The 15,309-nt window shown below is 40.5% G+C and overlaps 1 protein-coding gene across 1 annotated transcript in view; it reads left to right on the forward strand.

Moving 5' to 3' along the window:
• CLPTM1L (CLPTM1 like) overlaps window positions 1-15,309 on the forward strand; it is a 102,760-nt gene that overhangs the window by 40,308 nt on the left and 47,143 nt on the right. Inside the window, exons 6-8 of the mRNA XM_040432482.1 lie at window positions 8,147-8,225; window positions 8,735-8,852; window positions 9,401-9,495. Coding sequence (XP_040288416.1) covers window positions 8,147-8,225; window positions 8,735-8,852; window positions 9,401-9,495 — 292 coding nt within the window. The remainder of the gene's footprint in view (window positions 1-8,146; window positions 8,226-8,734; window positions 8,853-9,400; window positions 9,496-15,309) is intronic.

Raw genomic sequence — 15,309 nt, forward strand, 5'->3', positions numbered from 1 at the left:
CGTTCCAGTCTTCTCCCTTTGATCACTTGGGGAGATATCTCTCCAGCTCCTGTCCTAGAAGGTAGTTTTTTCTTGTGGCTCTCACATCCATCAGACAGGTGTTCGAGTTGGCGGCGCTCTCTTGCACAGAACCCTTCCTGGGTCTTCACAAGGATAAGGCGTTTCTCCGGCCCATTCCTTGGAACCCCTTTTTTTTGTCATCCGGAGCTTCCACGAAAAGGAATGGCGGCATCCGAAGTGGCAATTGCACGATGGATTCGGTCTGCAAATGCTGTACCTTTCCGCACCGGTGCGGGGTTCCGCCCTTAGGTGTCACGGCTCGCTCCATTGAGCTGTGGACGCTTCTTAGTCTCTGAGACATCGCGCCTCGGCTGCGCAGTTGTGTAACGCAGCTATCAGTCCTCCTTACACACATTCACAAAAGCTTTCCAGGTGCATTCTTATACATCGGCGGCCGCTGCTTAGCCCGCAAGGTCTTGCAGGCAGCAGTTTCTTAGCTACCAGCAGGGATGCTTGCTTCCATGGGTCTGTGGTTTTTCCCTCCCTGTGGTCTGCTCTTGAACGTCCCACGGTTTCTGTATCCCCCAATGAATATGGGCGAGAAAAGGAGATTTTTGTATAACTTACCAGTAAAATCTCTTTCTCGCTCTTCATTGGGGGACAGAGCACCCACCCAGTATTGTCGTTCGGCCACAGTGTGGCAGTTGCTGGTTAGAACCCTGTTGGGTCTTTTGGCATGGTTGGTGTTCCATGTTTTTTCGTTGGTTTACTTGCTTCTCCTACTGCTTCTCACAAACTGAAGCTCTCTCTCCAGGCTGGAGGGGGTATAGCTGCCAGGGGAGGAGCTAACAGCTTTATCTAGTGTCAACGCCTCCTAGAGGACATAGCTATACCCACGGTTTCTGTGTCCCCCAATGAAGAGCGAGAAAGAGATTTTACTGGTAAGTTATACAAAAATCTCCTTTTGTCATGTACTGGTGGGTTTTTACCTATTTCCCCTGGTACCTTAGGGTGGCAGTGTAGCAGCTGTGGGTTTTGACATTTTATCCCAACAGCTCCACCCCCCTACCGGCAGCTTCAGGACTCTGACAGGTATTGGTACGCATACCTTGGTGACGTGGCTACGTCCACACGTCACTGAGGCTGCGTCTGTTGTTGGCAGTCCTGGTGCCGCCCGGCCGCATGCGCCTGCGCACTGGAGCTGAGCGCCGAACCTCCGCTGACCCGATCACCTGATCTGGCGTGGTCACGTGGGTCGGCGTCGCTCATGTGTTTATATGCTCTTTGCAGGTGATACTGTCGAATAACGCCATACGCCTCACTACAGTAGTACTTTGTCTTGCCCTATGTTGTGGGGCTGTGCCATACGCGTTGGGACACGCGAACATATTGTGGCCAATTTTACTTTATGTACCACTCCATTACCATGATTGGGCACCCAGTTTAGCCTCTGGACACTTTGTGGAGGGCTTGATCGGGACCCTTGATCAGGGTGAGGTTACGGACGGGGCCACCCCTTGCGGGGCACGGACCCCGTGTTAGGTCACTAGGGCTGAATAGGTCAAGTAGGGTGTAATAGGGACAGTTTCTCTCATTTGAGGTCTCCCCACCGCTACGATTGACCTCAGAACCGGATGCCTGCACCACTGTCTGGACATCTGGTACCGAGAAGCCCGCAGGGAATGACCATTTTCTCTACGGACATTCCACACCTTATGAATAGTGAGGTTCTCAACTAAACCGGTAAAACCATTCTGTGTTTTTACATAGTGTCCCTAACGTCCCAGCATCTAATCTTGGGATTTGGATTCAGAGACCTTATGCCCTGGGCTTCATGCACTAGTTTGGCGTGTTATTAGGCCCTGGGTGGTATACACCTAGCCTGGTGTGTCACTGCTTTTTAGATGGCACACTAATTTAGGTCCTGCACCTATGGGAGTATTTTTTTAATATATTAAAAGCTATGTTTTATTATGTAACTTTTGACTTTGTTGACTATCCTTGAGCAGTATCCAGGAAGAAGTGTATACGCACTTACTTTTCCTGGTGAGACAACTCATTTGTTTTCCAAAAGCCATTTTTGTCACCTTACATCACAAAAAGTGCAACTCCAAGTGATCAAAAAGGCGTATGTCCCACAAAATGGTACCAATAAAACCGTCACCTCATCCAGCAAAAAATGAGCCCCTACATAAGAAAATCTCTCAAAAAAAAATAAAATAATATATAGCTCTCAGAACATGGAGACATTAAAACATCATTTTTTTTTGTTTCAAAAATGCTATTATTGTGTTAAAGTGAAATAAATAAAAAAAGGGATACATATTAGGTATCGCTGCGTCCCTAACAACCAGCTCTATAAAAATATCACATGACCTAATTCCTCAGGTGAACACCGTAAAAAAATTAAAACAGTGCCAGAAAAAGCAATTTTTTGTCACCTTACATCACAAAAATTGCAACACCAAGCAATCAAAAAGGCGTATGGCCCCCAAAGTAGTACCAATCAAGCAGTCACCTCATCCTGCAAGAAATGAGACCCCCTAACTGACAATCGGTTAAAAAATAAAAAAAGCTATGGCTCTTAGACTATGGAGACACTAAACCATCATTATTTTGGTTTAAAAAATGCTATTATTGTGTAAAACTTAAATAAATAATAAAAAGTATACATATTAGGTATTGTCACATCCTTAATGATCTGCTCTGTCACCTTGCCCCATAAAGTGTAATAATGAATGATCAAAAAATCATATGTACCCAAAAATGGTACCAATAAAAACGTCAACTCTTCCTGCAAAAAACCGAGCCCCTGCACAAGACGAAAAAAATAAATAAATATGGCGTTCAGAATATGGAGACACAAAATTATTATTTTTTTCCCAAAAATGCTTTATTCACTCCTATAGGACGCCTCTGTAGTGTTCAATTGAACAAACAGAGGCGTCCTATAGGAGTGAATGGAGACACCATACTTGTAAACTACAGCTGCTCACCAATGCAATTGCTGCGACCAGCAGGTAAACACAGCAGAGAAGGCAGTGCTCGTACGAGCGATGTATTCTACTCAAACAGCTGATCGTCTGGGGTGTCGGACCCCCGACGATCTGATATTGATGACCTAACCTGAGGACAACCCCTTTAAGTGCTACAGTTGAGAGGGTCATTTTGAGGTGCTTTTTATCTCCTTTTTTTGAAGTTGTTGAGGTGGGCAAAAATTGTTTATCTGTCATTGTCTTTTTTATTTTTATTTTTTTATTGGGTTCACCATGTGGTATAATAATGTTGTTCTTTAGGTTGATACATTTAAGACAATGCAAAGTTTATAAAGTTTTGTTTTTTTTGTGTTTAAAACTATTAAGCCTAAAGCTGGGTTCAAATCACGTTTTTGTCTTGCGTTTAACATATACAGTGGTCCCTCAAGATACAATGCCTTAGGATACAATATTTTCTACATATAGTGGTCTTTTCTGACACATTGTAAGTTGAAACTAGACTCAACATACAATGCCTCGGATCCAACCAATCAAGGCCACTTCTCTGGTACAATATCTGTTTTAGTTGCTAGTTATCCGCTATTCCCGACTGTTACGTGTAAGGATCTGTCTTGGTTATCTGCTTATTTTTCATAAATCTTAATTTTTTCTAATCTTGGATGACATTTTGCGACTTTGGAACCGATTACTCAGTTTTTAACTGGACTCTGTAGGAAGGAAAAGTATAGTGTACTAAGCTTTTGTATTCTTGTTTTTCCAAGCTTATGTGTTAAAAGGTAAAAACGGGATGTGAACCCAGCCTTAAAATCACTTTATTAAAAAAATATCCTATATCCATATTCTTACATCCATAACATTTAATTTTTTCATCGAGGCAGCTGTATGAGGTCTTGTTTTTTGTAGGATGGGATGTAGTTTTTATTGGTATCATATTAGGGTACATGTGATTTCTCAATCGTTTTAAAAAAAAAAAATTGGGGTGAGTTGAGCAAAAAAAAACTATCCTGTCAGTGTTGAATTTTTTTATGGCATTCACTTTGCAATATACATATCATGATAAATTTAATTTGCTGTTTGATACGATTATGGTGAAGGTTCCCCGGAAGAAGCTTGTGTGGCGAAACGGCGTTGGTAGGAGGCGAGTCAGATGTACAGATGGTACTGACATGAATTAACTTTGTATCCTGCCCTCATATAGGTATTGTGAGTGACCCATATGTGGCCACTGTGCCCTGGGTGCTAGTAATGTTTTCTGTGGGCATATTGTGATAGTGTTATCATTGCTGGATTATATTCTGAGGCTGACGGACTCTGCAGTTTCCTCTTTGCCCTCTCTTGGGGTCCCACCTGCTGCTATTTTATCTAGTACTCTATGAATTCAATAAAGTATATATATTTTTGATGGAAGAAACTTTTCTTTGGTGGGACGATTATGGTGATACCAAATTTTATAGATTTTTTTTTTTTTTTACATGTTTTACTACTTTTGCATCATAAAATCACTTTTATTAAAAAAGCTGTTTTTTGCATCTCTGTATATTTTTCATCGAGGCAGCTGTATGAGGGCTTGCATTTTGTGAGATGGACTGTATTTGTATTGGAACCATTTTGGGTTGTATATAGCATGTCTATCACTTTTTATTCCATATTTTTGGAGGCAAGGTGGCCAAATAATAGTGATTCTGTTATACTAAAATCTTTAAAAAGTATTAAAAAGTGTGTAAAACATAAAAATTGTCAGTCTATTTGATAGGTAATCCTGGTCTGGTAGTAGCCAAGCAGTGCCCTTACATATATGGCTACTAATCAGTATAACTGCATGAGATGAGGCTTAAAACACGGGAAGTAATGTGTAATAACGATGTATGATAAGTTAGTTGTACTGCAGAACAACACTGTATTTACTGTAGGTGCTTAGCAGTGGAATCCGCTCCACTAGTAGTAGTACAATGCTGTACATAACCATGCGCTGGTTAAAGTTTCTCATCTATGCTGGTGATGCAGTCCGTACTACTATTTAATTGAAAGATCTGCATTGACAGTGTAATATGCGCTAGTTGCATGGTAGAACAACACTATGGGGGTCATTTATTAAGCTATATTAGACGTATTTCAGGCTCAGATTCTCCCTGCTCACACCAGGTCTAAAAAAGTGGGCAGGGAAAGAGACGTGCTGGGAGGCCCGTCTCATTTACCATTTTCTATGCCTGTTTTAGGCGTAGAAAAAGGTCTAAATGTAAGACAACTCGGAAGCGGTCTTACATTTAGAACTGGGGGAGATTCCGCTGAAGTTATGGAGAGGCCGGCACTTCTTCATAACTCCGGCAGATCCACCGCCACATAGGGCTTTATTAAGACCGGTGTCTAAAACGCTGGTCTTAATAAATGTGCCCCTGGTATGCAGATCAACCCTTCTCAGTAATGGAGTCCGCATCACTAGTGGTAGAAAGCTGTACATGAACATGCGCTGCTTAAGGCTTCTTGTCCGTACTTGGTGATACAGTTTGTACTATTATTTAAATGGAAGATAGCTGCACAGCAAAATGTGTTGTAAGTATATGTGTGCTAGTTGGCTCTTATTACCCACTCCTTGTTATCTTGGTTACAGGCCGGCCTGTGTATGGTGTATATGTGGCTCTACTTGTCATGCCATTCATTTACGGCCTGGTATGGGATGGTATTCACAACAGCCCAGATAAGCTGGTTGCCCTATTATAATATATGGAAAATAACAGTTTAGAAAAAAAAAGAAATCGCCATTTGTTTTTGGTTGCCAGAAAAAGTATAGGTGACACATTCTCTTGAATGAAATAATCTAAGGCCTCATGCACACGACTGTATGTACAGTATTTTGCGGTCAACAATTTGCGGATACCGTCTGTGTTTTTTTGCGGACCCATTTACTTCAGTAGGTTCTTAGTCTGCACTTTGCAGCCTAGCATAGGACATGTTCTATCTTTTTGCGGAACGGACATACAGATGTGGAATGCACACGGATCATCCATGTGCCTTCCGCATCTTTATGTCCATACATCAAAAAAGAGAATAGGTCCGCAAAATGCTTACCACAGATTCATTAAAGTCAATCAGTCCTCAAAAAAATATAAATAATGCGAACGACACACAGAGTACCAGAGTCCATGTATTAAAAAAATAAATAAAAATAATGCTTCATTGGATAGTGTTTATGGATAATTTTTTATTTTTTTTTAATCTCTAGAAGCTTTAGGCGTTATTTATTAATACCTGCGTTTTAGACACCAGTCTTAATAACCCCTATAGCTGGTGATGGATCCTCCGGAGTTATGGAGACGCAGGCCTCTATACAGGGAGTGCAGAATTATTAGGCAAGTTGTATTTTTGAGGATTAATTTTATTATTGAACAACAACCATGTTCTCAATGAACCCAAAAAACTCATTAATATCAAAGCTGAATATTTTTGGAAGTAGTTTTTAGTTTGTTTTTAGTTTTAGCTATTTTAGGGGGATATCTGTGTGTGCAGGTGACTATTACTGTGCATAATTATTAGGCAACTTAACAAAAAACAAATATATACCCATTTCAATTATTTATTTTTACCAGTGAAACCAATATAACATCTCAACATGCACAAATATACATTTCTGACATTCAAAAACAAAAACAAATCAGTGACCAATATAGCCACCTTTCTTCGCAAGGACACTCAAAAGTCTGCCATCCATGGATTCTGTCAGTGTTTTGATCTGTTCACCATCAACATTGCGTGCAGCAGCAACCACAGCCTCCCAGACACTGTTCAGAGAGGTGTACTGTTTTCCCTCCTTGTAAATCTCACATTTGATGATGGACCACAGGTTCTCAATGGGGTTCAGATCAGGTGAACAAGGAGGCCATGTCATTAGATTTTCTTCTTTTATACCCTTTCTTGCCAGCCACGCTGTGGAGTACTTGGACGCGTGTGATGGAGCATTGTCCTGCATGAAAATCATGTTTTTCTTGAAGGATGCAGACTTCTTCCTGTACCACTGCTTGAAGAAGGTGTCTTCCAGAAACTGGCAGTAGGACTGGCAGTTGAGCTTGACTCCATCCTCAACTCGAAAAGTCCCCACAAGCTCATCTTTGATGATACCAGCCCAAACCAGTACTCCACCTCCACCTTGCTGGCGTCTGAGTCGGACTGGAGCTCTCTGCCCTTTACCAATCCAGCCACGGGCCCATCCATCTGGCCCATCAAGACTCACTCTCATTTCATCAGTCCATAAAACCTTAGAAAAATCAGTCTTGAGATATTTCTTGGCCCAGTCTTGACGTTTCAGCTTGTGTGTCTTGTTCAGTGGTGGTCGTCTTTCAGCCTTTCTTACCTTGGCCATGTCTCTGAGTATTGCACACCTTGTGCTTTTGGGCACACCAGTGATGTTGCAGCTCTGAAATATGGCCAAACTGGTGGCAAGTGGCATCTTGGCAGCTGCACGCTTGACTTTTCTCAGTTCATGGGCAGTTATTTTGCGCCTTGGTTTTTCCACACGCTTCTTGCGACCCTGTTGACTATTTTGAATGAAACGCTTGATTGTTCGATGATCACGCTTCAGAAGCTTTGCAATTTTAAGAGTGCTGCATCCCTCTGCAAGATATCTCACTATTTTTGACTTTTCTGAGCCTGTCAAGTCCTTCTTTTGAACCATTTTGCCAAAGGAAAGGAAGTTGCCTAATAATTATGCACACCTAATATAGGGTGTTCATGTCATTAGACCACACCCCTTCTCATTACAGAGATGCACATCACCTAATATGCTTAATTGGTAGTAGGCTTTCGAGCCTATACAGCTTGGAGTAAGACAACATGCATAAAGAGGATGATGTGGTCAAAATACTCATTTGCCTAATAATTCTGCACGCAGTGTATAACTTCAGCGCCAGTCTAAGTGTAAATCAGCTTCCTAGCTGTCTTACATTTAGACCATTTTTTTGCAATCTGCACCAGAAATATGCCTATATAGTAAATGACCCCCTTTCTTTTCACTGAACTATACAGCCCCCAGTCTGGTTCTATGGGCTGAAAAGCACAATGGTCGTTTGTATGAGAACTAAGATGTTTATTTATTGCTGTATGTTGATTTATTTTACAGTGAGTGTATTTGACTTACATGCATATTTTATCACTTGTAGGATACAGCTGGGGAAATCTGTTCATTACCTTCCCATATTATTTATCGATCAGCTAAGTAATCGAGTAAAGGATTTAATGGTAGGTTACTTTTCTGCTTTGCAGTGGTTTGGGTTGCAAAATGTTATTTCTAATTTCCAAGGTGTACATTGTGCGTTTCTTGAATTAACTGTAGCCTCATTCATTGGTTGTGGTATACAGTCACCTGAACATGTATACCATTAGCAGGTTAGTTTTGATAGTGAGCATGTACATAGCAAGAAAAGTAAAGATTTAGCTGAAAGTGTTCATGGGTTTTAAAAATGGAATATTAAACATGTCTTTTCCCACATGGACATCATAGCTTGTGTTTTTACAGGATGCCTATCTTCAATAGGCTGCCCATATCTACTGCTCAGTTATGGTCATGTTTTTACACTACATTTGTTGTACATGCTGGGAATGATGTCTGGAGGGCGGGAACCAAAATCTGAATAACTATCCAATAATGTGATGCTTCTGGAAGAATTACTAGGATGTACTGTTTGCCATTGTATTGTGTTTCCTGTCGCTCATTGCAGGTGTACAATCTCATACTCTTCTCCTTTTAGATGATAAACCGCTCCACAACAGAACTTCCTCTGACCGTTTCTTATGATAAGATATCATTGGGAAAACTTCGCTTTTGGATTCATATGCAAGATGCCGTTTACTCTTTACAGCAGTTTGGTATGTGAAAAACCCCACCCTAGTCATTCTGATATGTTGCTATAACCCTTGCAGTTTAAATCTGCCCCTTAATTTTATTTGTCTCACTTATGATTAAGGCCGGGTTCACATCACTGTTTCGTTTTCCGTTCCGATTCGTCAGAAGAACAGAGAAATAAATAAAAACGGATCCTGTATTTTAAGCATCCGCTACTTATATTTTGCATCTGTTTTAGCCATTTCTGTCTGAAATCCGTTATTTTAGATGGAAAAAAAGACCTACACAAAGTTTTTTTTCTTCCATCTAAAATAACAGATCTCAGACAGAAATTGGTAAAACAGATGCAAAATGTGCATAAATGAGCATAACGGATGTTTAAAATACAGGATCCGTTTTTTGTTTATTTTTCTGTTCTTTTGACGGATCAGAAGAACGGAAAACTGAACTGTCATGTGAACCCGGCCTAAATTTTAACCTTGCCGTATCCACTAGAAGTCTTCCTGCACTGATTTGTACATTTCTGCTTATGTGGTGTGCATAGAATATGACATCTTTTTTCTTTTGGCAGGTTTTTCTGAAAAAGATGCAGATGAAGTAAAGGGGATATTTGTTGACACCAACCTTTATTTTTTAGCACTCACTTTTTTTGTTGCTGCTTTTCATGTAAGTCTTTTGTCAATGCAAATAATATATAAGATTTATCAGAACTGGCAGGATAGCTCGTGTTTAACCACTTCACATCTGCCCATAGGATATAAACGTCCTATGGGTGGATGTTTATCTCTGAATGGACGTTCTGGAACGTCCATTAAGAGATGGCAGCTGCACTCTAATCATGCAGCTACCGAGCGGGGGGGGGGGTTGGCTGTCAATGACAGCAAGGCAACCCAGAGAGAAGGCAGGGACAGTTCCCAGGTGTCCCTGCCTTCTAGATCGCTGTATACACATCGCTCAACAAGCGCTGTATATACAGATCAGGAAGCTAGGCGCTTCCTGTTCCGTAACGGCGATCATGTGACCGCCGGGGCCGGGTAAATGCAGGAGCTGTCGGGTCTTACATAGACCTCGATCAGCCCTGCACTGAGGCTGTACAGCGCTGTATAGCCTCTCTGGGGGCTGTATTTCCTCTGTAACTGGGGCTACTATGTCAGCCCCAGTTACAGGAGAAATCAATAGTGAAAGGGAAAAAAAAGTGAAGTTAAATGTCCCCCAGAGGCCTTGTATGACCTTATGGGGGACGAAGAGTGTGAAATAAAAAAAAAAAGTGTAAAAAAAAAATCCCCAATTAAGTTAAAAAAAAAAAGTTAAAAATAGAAAAAATAAAATAGACCTATTTGGTATTTCTGCGTCCGTAACGACCGGCTCTATAAATATATCACATGATCCACCGAGTCCGATAAACATCATAAAAAAAAAAAGTTAATAAAAACTCAAAAAAAGCCATTTGTCACCTTACATCACAAAAATTGCAACTCCAAGTGATCAAAAAGGCATATGTCCCACAAAATGGTACCAATAAAACCGTCACCTCATCCCACAAAAAATGAGCCCCTACACAAGAATATCGCTCAAAAAATAAAAAATAAATATAGCTCTCAGAACATGGAGACATTAAAACATTATTTTTTTGTTTCAAAAATGCTATTATGTTAAAGTGAAATAAAAAAGGTATACATATTAGGTATTGCCGCATCCGTAACAACCAGCTCTATAAAAATATCACATGACCTAACCCCTCAGGTGAACACTGTAAAAAAATAAAAACAGTGCCAAAAAAGCAATTTTTTGTTGCCTAACATAACATAAAGTGCAACACCAAGTGATCAAAAAAGTCGTATGCCCCCCCAAAATAGCACCAATAAAACCGTCACCTCATCCCACAAAAAATGAGACCCTAACTAAGACATTCGGTCAGAAAATAATTAAGCTATGGCTCTGACTATGGAGACACAAGAACATTTTTTTGGTTTCAAAAAATGCTTTTATTGTGTAAAGCTTCTATAAATAAGAAAAAGTATACATATTAGGTATTGCCACATCCGTAACAATCTGCTCTAGAAAAATGTCACATGACCTAACCCCTCAGGTGAACGCTGTAAAAATAAATAAATAAATAAAAACTGTGCTAAAACAACCAATTTTTTGGTCACCTTGCCCTATAAAGTGTTATAATGAATGATCCAAGAATCATATGTACCCAAAAATTGTACCAATAAAAACATCAACTGCAAAAAAACATGCCCCTGCACAAGACGATCGGCAGAAAAATATAAAAAAATTGGCGTTCAGAATATGTAGACACAAAAACATTTTTTTTTTCTTCAAAAATGCTTTCTTATGTAAAACTCAAACAAACACATAAAGTAGACATATTTGATATAATTGCGTCCGTAACAACCTGCTCTATAACAATAGCAGAGATCTACTCTGTCAGATGAATGTTGTAAAAAATAAAAACAGTGCCAAAAGAGCTATTTTTTTGTTACCTTGCTTCACTAAAAGCATAATTTAGAGCAATTAAAAATCATACCCCAAAATGGTACGAATAAAACTGTCACCTTATCCCCTAGTTTCCAAAATGGGGTCTCTTTTTGGGAGTTTCTACTGTAAGGGTACATCAGTGGGGCTATAAATGGGACATGGCATCTAAAAACCAGTTTAGCTAAATCTGCCTTCCAAAAACCATATTGTGCTCCTCCTACGCCCTGCCGTGTGCCCTTACATCAGTTTACGACCACATCTGGGGTGTTTTTTGTAAACCGCAGGATCAGGGTAATAAATATTGAGTTTTGGTTTGGCTGTTAACCCTCGATGTGTTAAAGTAAAAAATTGATTAAAATGGAAAATCTGCCAAAAAAGTGAAATTTAGATATGTAATCTACATTTTCCTTTAATTCTTGTGGAACACCTAAAGGGTTAACAAAGTTTATAAAATTAGTTTTGAGCATCTTGAGGGGTGTAGTTTCTATAATGGGGTCATTTATTGGGGGTTTCCACTATGTAAGCCCCACAAATTAGACATATGCGGAATGTTAAGTAATAAATATTTTATGAGGTATCACTTTCTGTTTTAAAAGCAGAGAAATCGAAATTTTAATATAGAATTTTTCAAAATGTTTGGTAAATTTTGGATTATTTTATAAATAAAGGTGAAATATATCGACTCAAATATACCACTGTCATGAAGTACAATGTGTCACGAGAAAACAGTCTCAGAATGGCTTTGATAAGTAAAAGCATTCCAGCGTTATTACCACATAAAGTGACACATGTCAGATTTGCAAATTTAGGCTCTGTCAGGAAGGGGTTAACACTTTATTTTTTTATTTTACACTTTTCATCCCCCATAAGGTCATACTAGACCTCTGGGAGACATTTAACTTATTTTTTTCTTTTCACCATTGATTTCTCCTGTAACTGGGGCTGACATAGTAGCTGCGATATCTGAATGGACGTTCAGAAACGTCCATTCAGAGATGGAGAACCACCTGCCGGACATTTATGTTCAACGGGCGGACAGGAGGTGGTTAAAATAAAAAAATGTAAAAAAGGTTTCACATGTAAAAACGAAAAATTCCCCAAGTAAGGAATAAAAAAAAAAAAAATTGAAAAAAAAAAATAAAATAGACATATTTGGTATTGCCGCGTCCGTGATGGTCGGCTCTATAAATATATCACATGATCCACCCAGTCCGATAAACACCATACATTTTTTTTATTTTTTATAACTGTGTTTAAAAAAAGCCATTTTTGTCACCTTACATTATAAAAAGTGCAACACCAAGTGATCAAAAAGGTGTATGTCCCACAAAATGGTACCAATAAAACAGTCACCTCATTTGGCAAAAAATGAGCCTCTACATAAGAAAATAGCTCAAAAAATAAGAAAACTATAGCTCTCAGAACATGGACACATTAAAACATAATTATTTTGTTTCAAAAATGCTATTATTGTGTAAAACTTAAATAAGAAAAAGTATACATATTCGGTATCGCCACATCCGTAACGATCTGCTTTATAAAAATGTCACATGACCTAACCCCTCAGGTGAACGCTGTAAAAAAATAAAAACTGTGCTAAAACAATCAATTTTTGGGTCACCTTGCCCCATAAAGTGTTATAATGAATGATCAAAAAATCATATGTACCCAAAAATAGTACCAATAAACCTGGCACCTTATCCCCTAGTTTCCAAAATGGGGTCACTTTTTGGGAGTTTCTGCTGTAAGGGTGCATCAGGGGGGCTTCAAATGGGACATGGCATCTAAAAAGCATTGCCATTTTGACAGTTTTTTACAGTTACACCATTCTTTTTATGGGATAAAATTTGTAATCTTTAAATAGTGCAGGCGTTTTTGGACGTGGCGATGCTGATGATGATGATTTTTTTTTATTATGGGGAAAGGGAGGTGATTTGAATATTTTTATTTTTTATATTTTGAATCTTTTTATTTTTTTTATTTTTTATTTTTAAACTTTTTTTAAGTCACCCTAGATGACTATAAGAAACCAACCGACAGCTCCGACAGCATCTGAGGGATTGAATGTCTGCAATCGGCATTAGTCCTGGGTGTCTGCTGTGTGAAACTGCAAACATTAGTAAATTGCAAACATTAGTCCTGGGTGTCTGCTGTGTGAAACAGTAGTCTCTCGGCAGCTATGGCGCCCCCTCAGGACTGGAGTGGGCACTTTCTTTAAAGTCCCTACTGCCAATGTATATAGTCATGCAGTAGGAAAGTGGTTAAACAAACCATAACAGGGCTCGACAAATCCCAGGTCGCCATGGCGATCAGGAATTTTGTCCTGGCGCCTGGGTATTTGCCCTTACATGGCTGCCCCCCAGTAATCCGGGGCGCTCCCGGCACTCCGCCGCCGCCTCTAAGTGGACTTCTCGGACAGTCTGGCAGGGAAGGAGTTACCCGGATCCGCCCCGCCAGCTCACTAGATGCTGCTCCTAGCTAGAGACATCAGCTTCTCTAGTGGGCGTTCCTTCTCCCTGGCTGTAGCGCTGTCCAATCGCAGCGCAGAGAGAAGGAACACCTAGGAGAGAAGCGGATTTCTCCTCCCCATTGCTCCGATAGTAATTAACATATGGAGCAGAAGACAGTAATGTGGCACGGCGGGCGAACGGAGCGGCGCCCAGGAATAATAGTAAGTGCTGGGACATCTCTGGGCGCCGCTCTGTGTAGACTGGTACTGTAAATCTGGACCCATATAAGGTCGTCTTTACACATAATACAGGAGGCAGGTGCCGGCAGCAGAATCGCATAGCCGGCACCCTGCCTCTGATAGGGAGCTGCGATCAGCTGCAGTTAACCCCTCAGGTGCGGCACCTGAGGGGTTAACTGCCGCTGATCTTCTGCCAGTACCCGCCTCCTGTATTAAGGGTTAATTATCATTGGTGGCGCAGTGCTCCCTCCCCCCCCATCCCATTAAAATCATTGGTGGCACAGTGCGCCCGCCCCTCTCAACCCCCCAGTATTAAAATCATTGGTGGCAGTGGCCACAGGGTCCCCTCCGCTCCTCTTCATTGGTGGCAGTGGCAGCTTCTGATCGGAGCCCCAGCTGGGTAATCCTGGGGCTCCGATCAGTTACCATGGCAGCCAGGACGCTACTGAAGCCTTGGCTGCCATAGTAAGCTTCCTGCTGCTATGTGCACAAAGCACAGGGCAGCAGGGACAGTGTGAGGTCGGTCCTATTCACCCTGATAGATCTCTATTAGGGTGAATAGGACAAGGGATGAAAAGATCCCAGGTTCTGGCCCCTAAGGTGAGAAATAGTTATTAAATAAAAAGTGTAAAAAAAAAAAAATGTAAAAAAATACCAAAATATAGTATAAATGACCCCCTTTCCCAATTTCGCATATAAAATATATAAACAATAAATAAACATATCACATGTTGCCATGTCAGAAAAGTCCAAACTATTAAAATATAAAAAAAATCTATGCGGTGAACTCCGGAACAGAAAAAAAAATAATAAAGCTACGCGATTCTCCATTTAAAAAAAAAATCGGAATGCACGTGGCTTTTTTTGTTTATTTTTTCGCGTGGTATCGAATGGTATAGAGCAGTGATAGGCAACCTGCTGCTCTCCAGCTGTTGCAGAACTACAACTCCCAGCATGCAAAGACTGCCTACAGCTTTCAGCCTACAGCAGTGCATGGTGGGAGTTGTAGTTTTGCAACAGCTGGAGAGCCGCAGTTTGCCTATCACTGGTATAGAGTATCGCAATACTTTTTTATTCGAAATCAAATCAAAAATTTGTTATCGCAACAATTCTACCCTGTACACTGCCACTGTATATGTGTGTGCGGTTCTGTACACTGCCGCTGTATATTTGTGAGCGATTCTGTACACTGCCACTGTATATGTGTGTGCGGTTCTGTACACTGCCGCTGTATATTTGTGAGCGATTCTGTACACTGCCACTGTATATGTGTGTGCGGTTCTGTACACTGCCACTGTATATGTGTG

The sequence above is a fragment of the Bufo bufo genome, chromosome 5 (genome assembly GCF_905171765.1).
Source record: "Bufo bufo chromosome 5, aBufBuf1.1, whole genome shotgun sequence".
Classification (NCBI taxonomy): domain Eukaryota; kingdom Metazoa; phylum Chordata; class Amphibia; order Anura; family Bufonidae; genus Bufo; species Bufo bufo.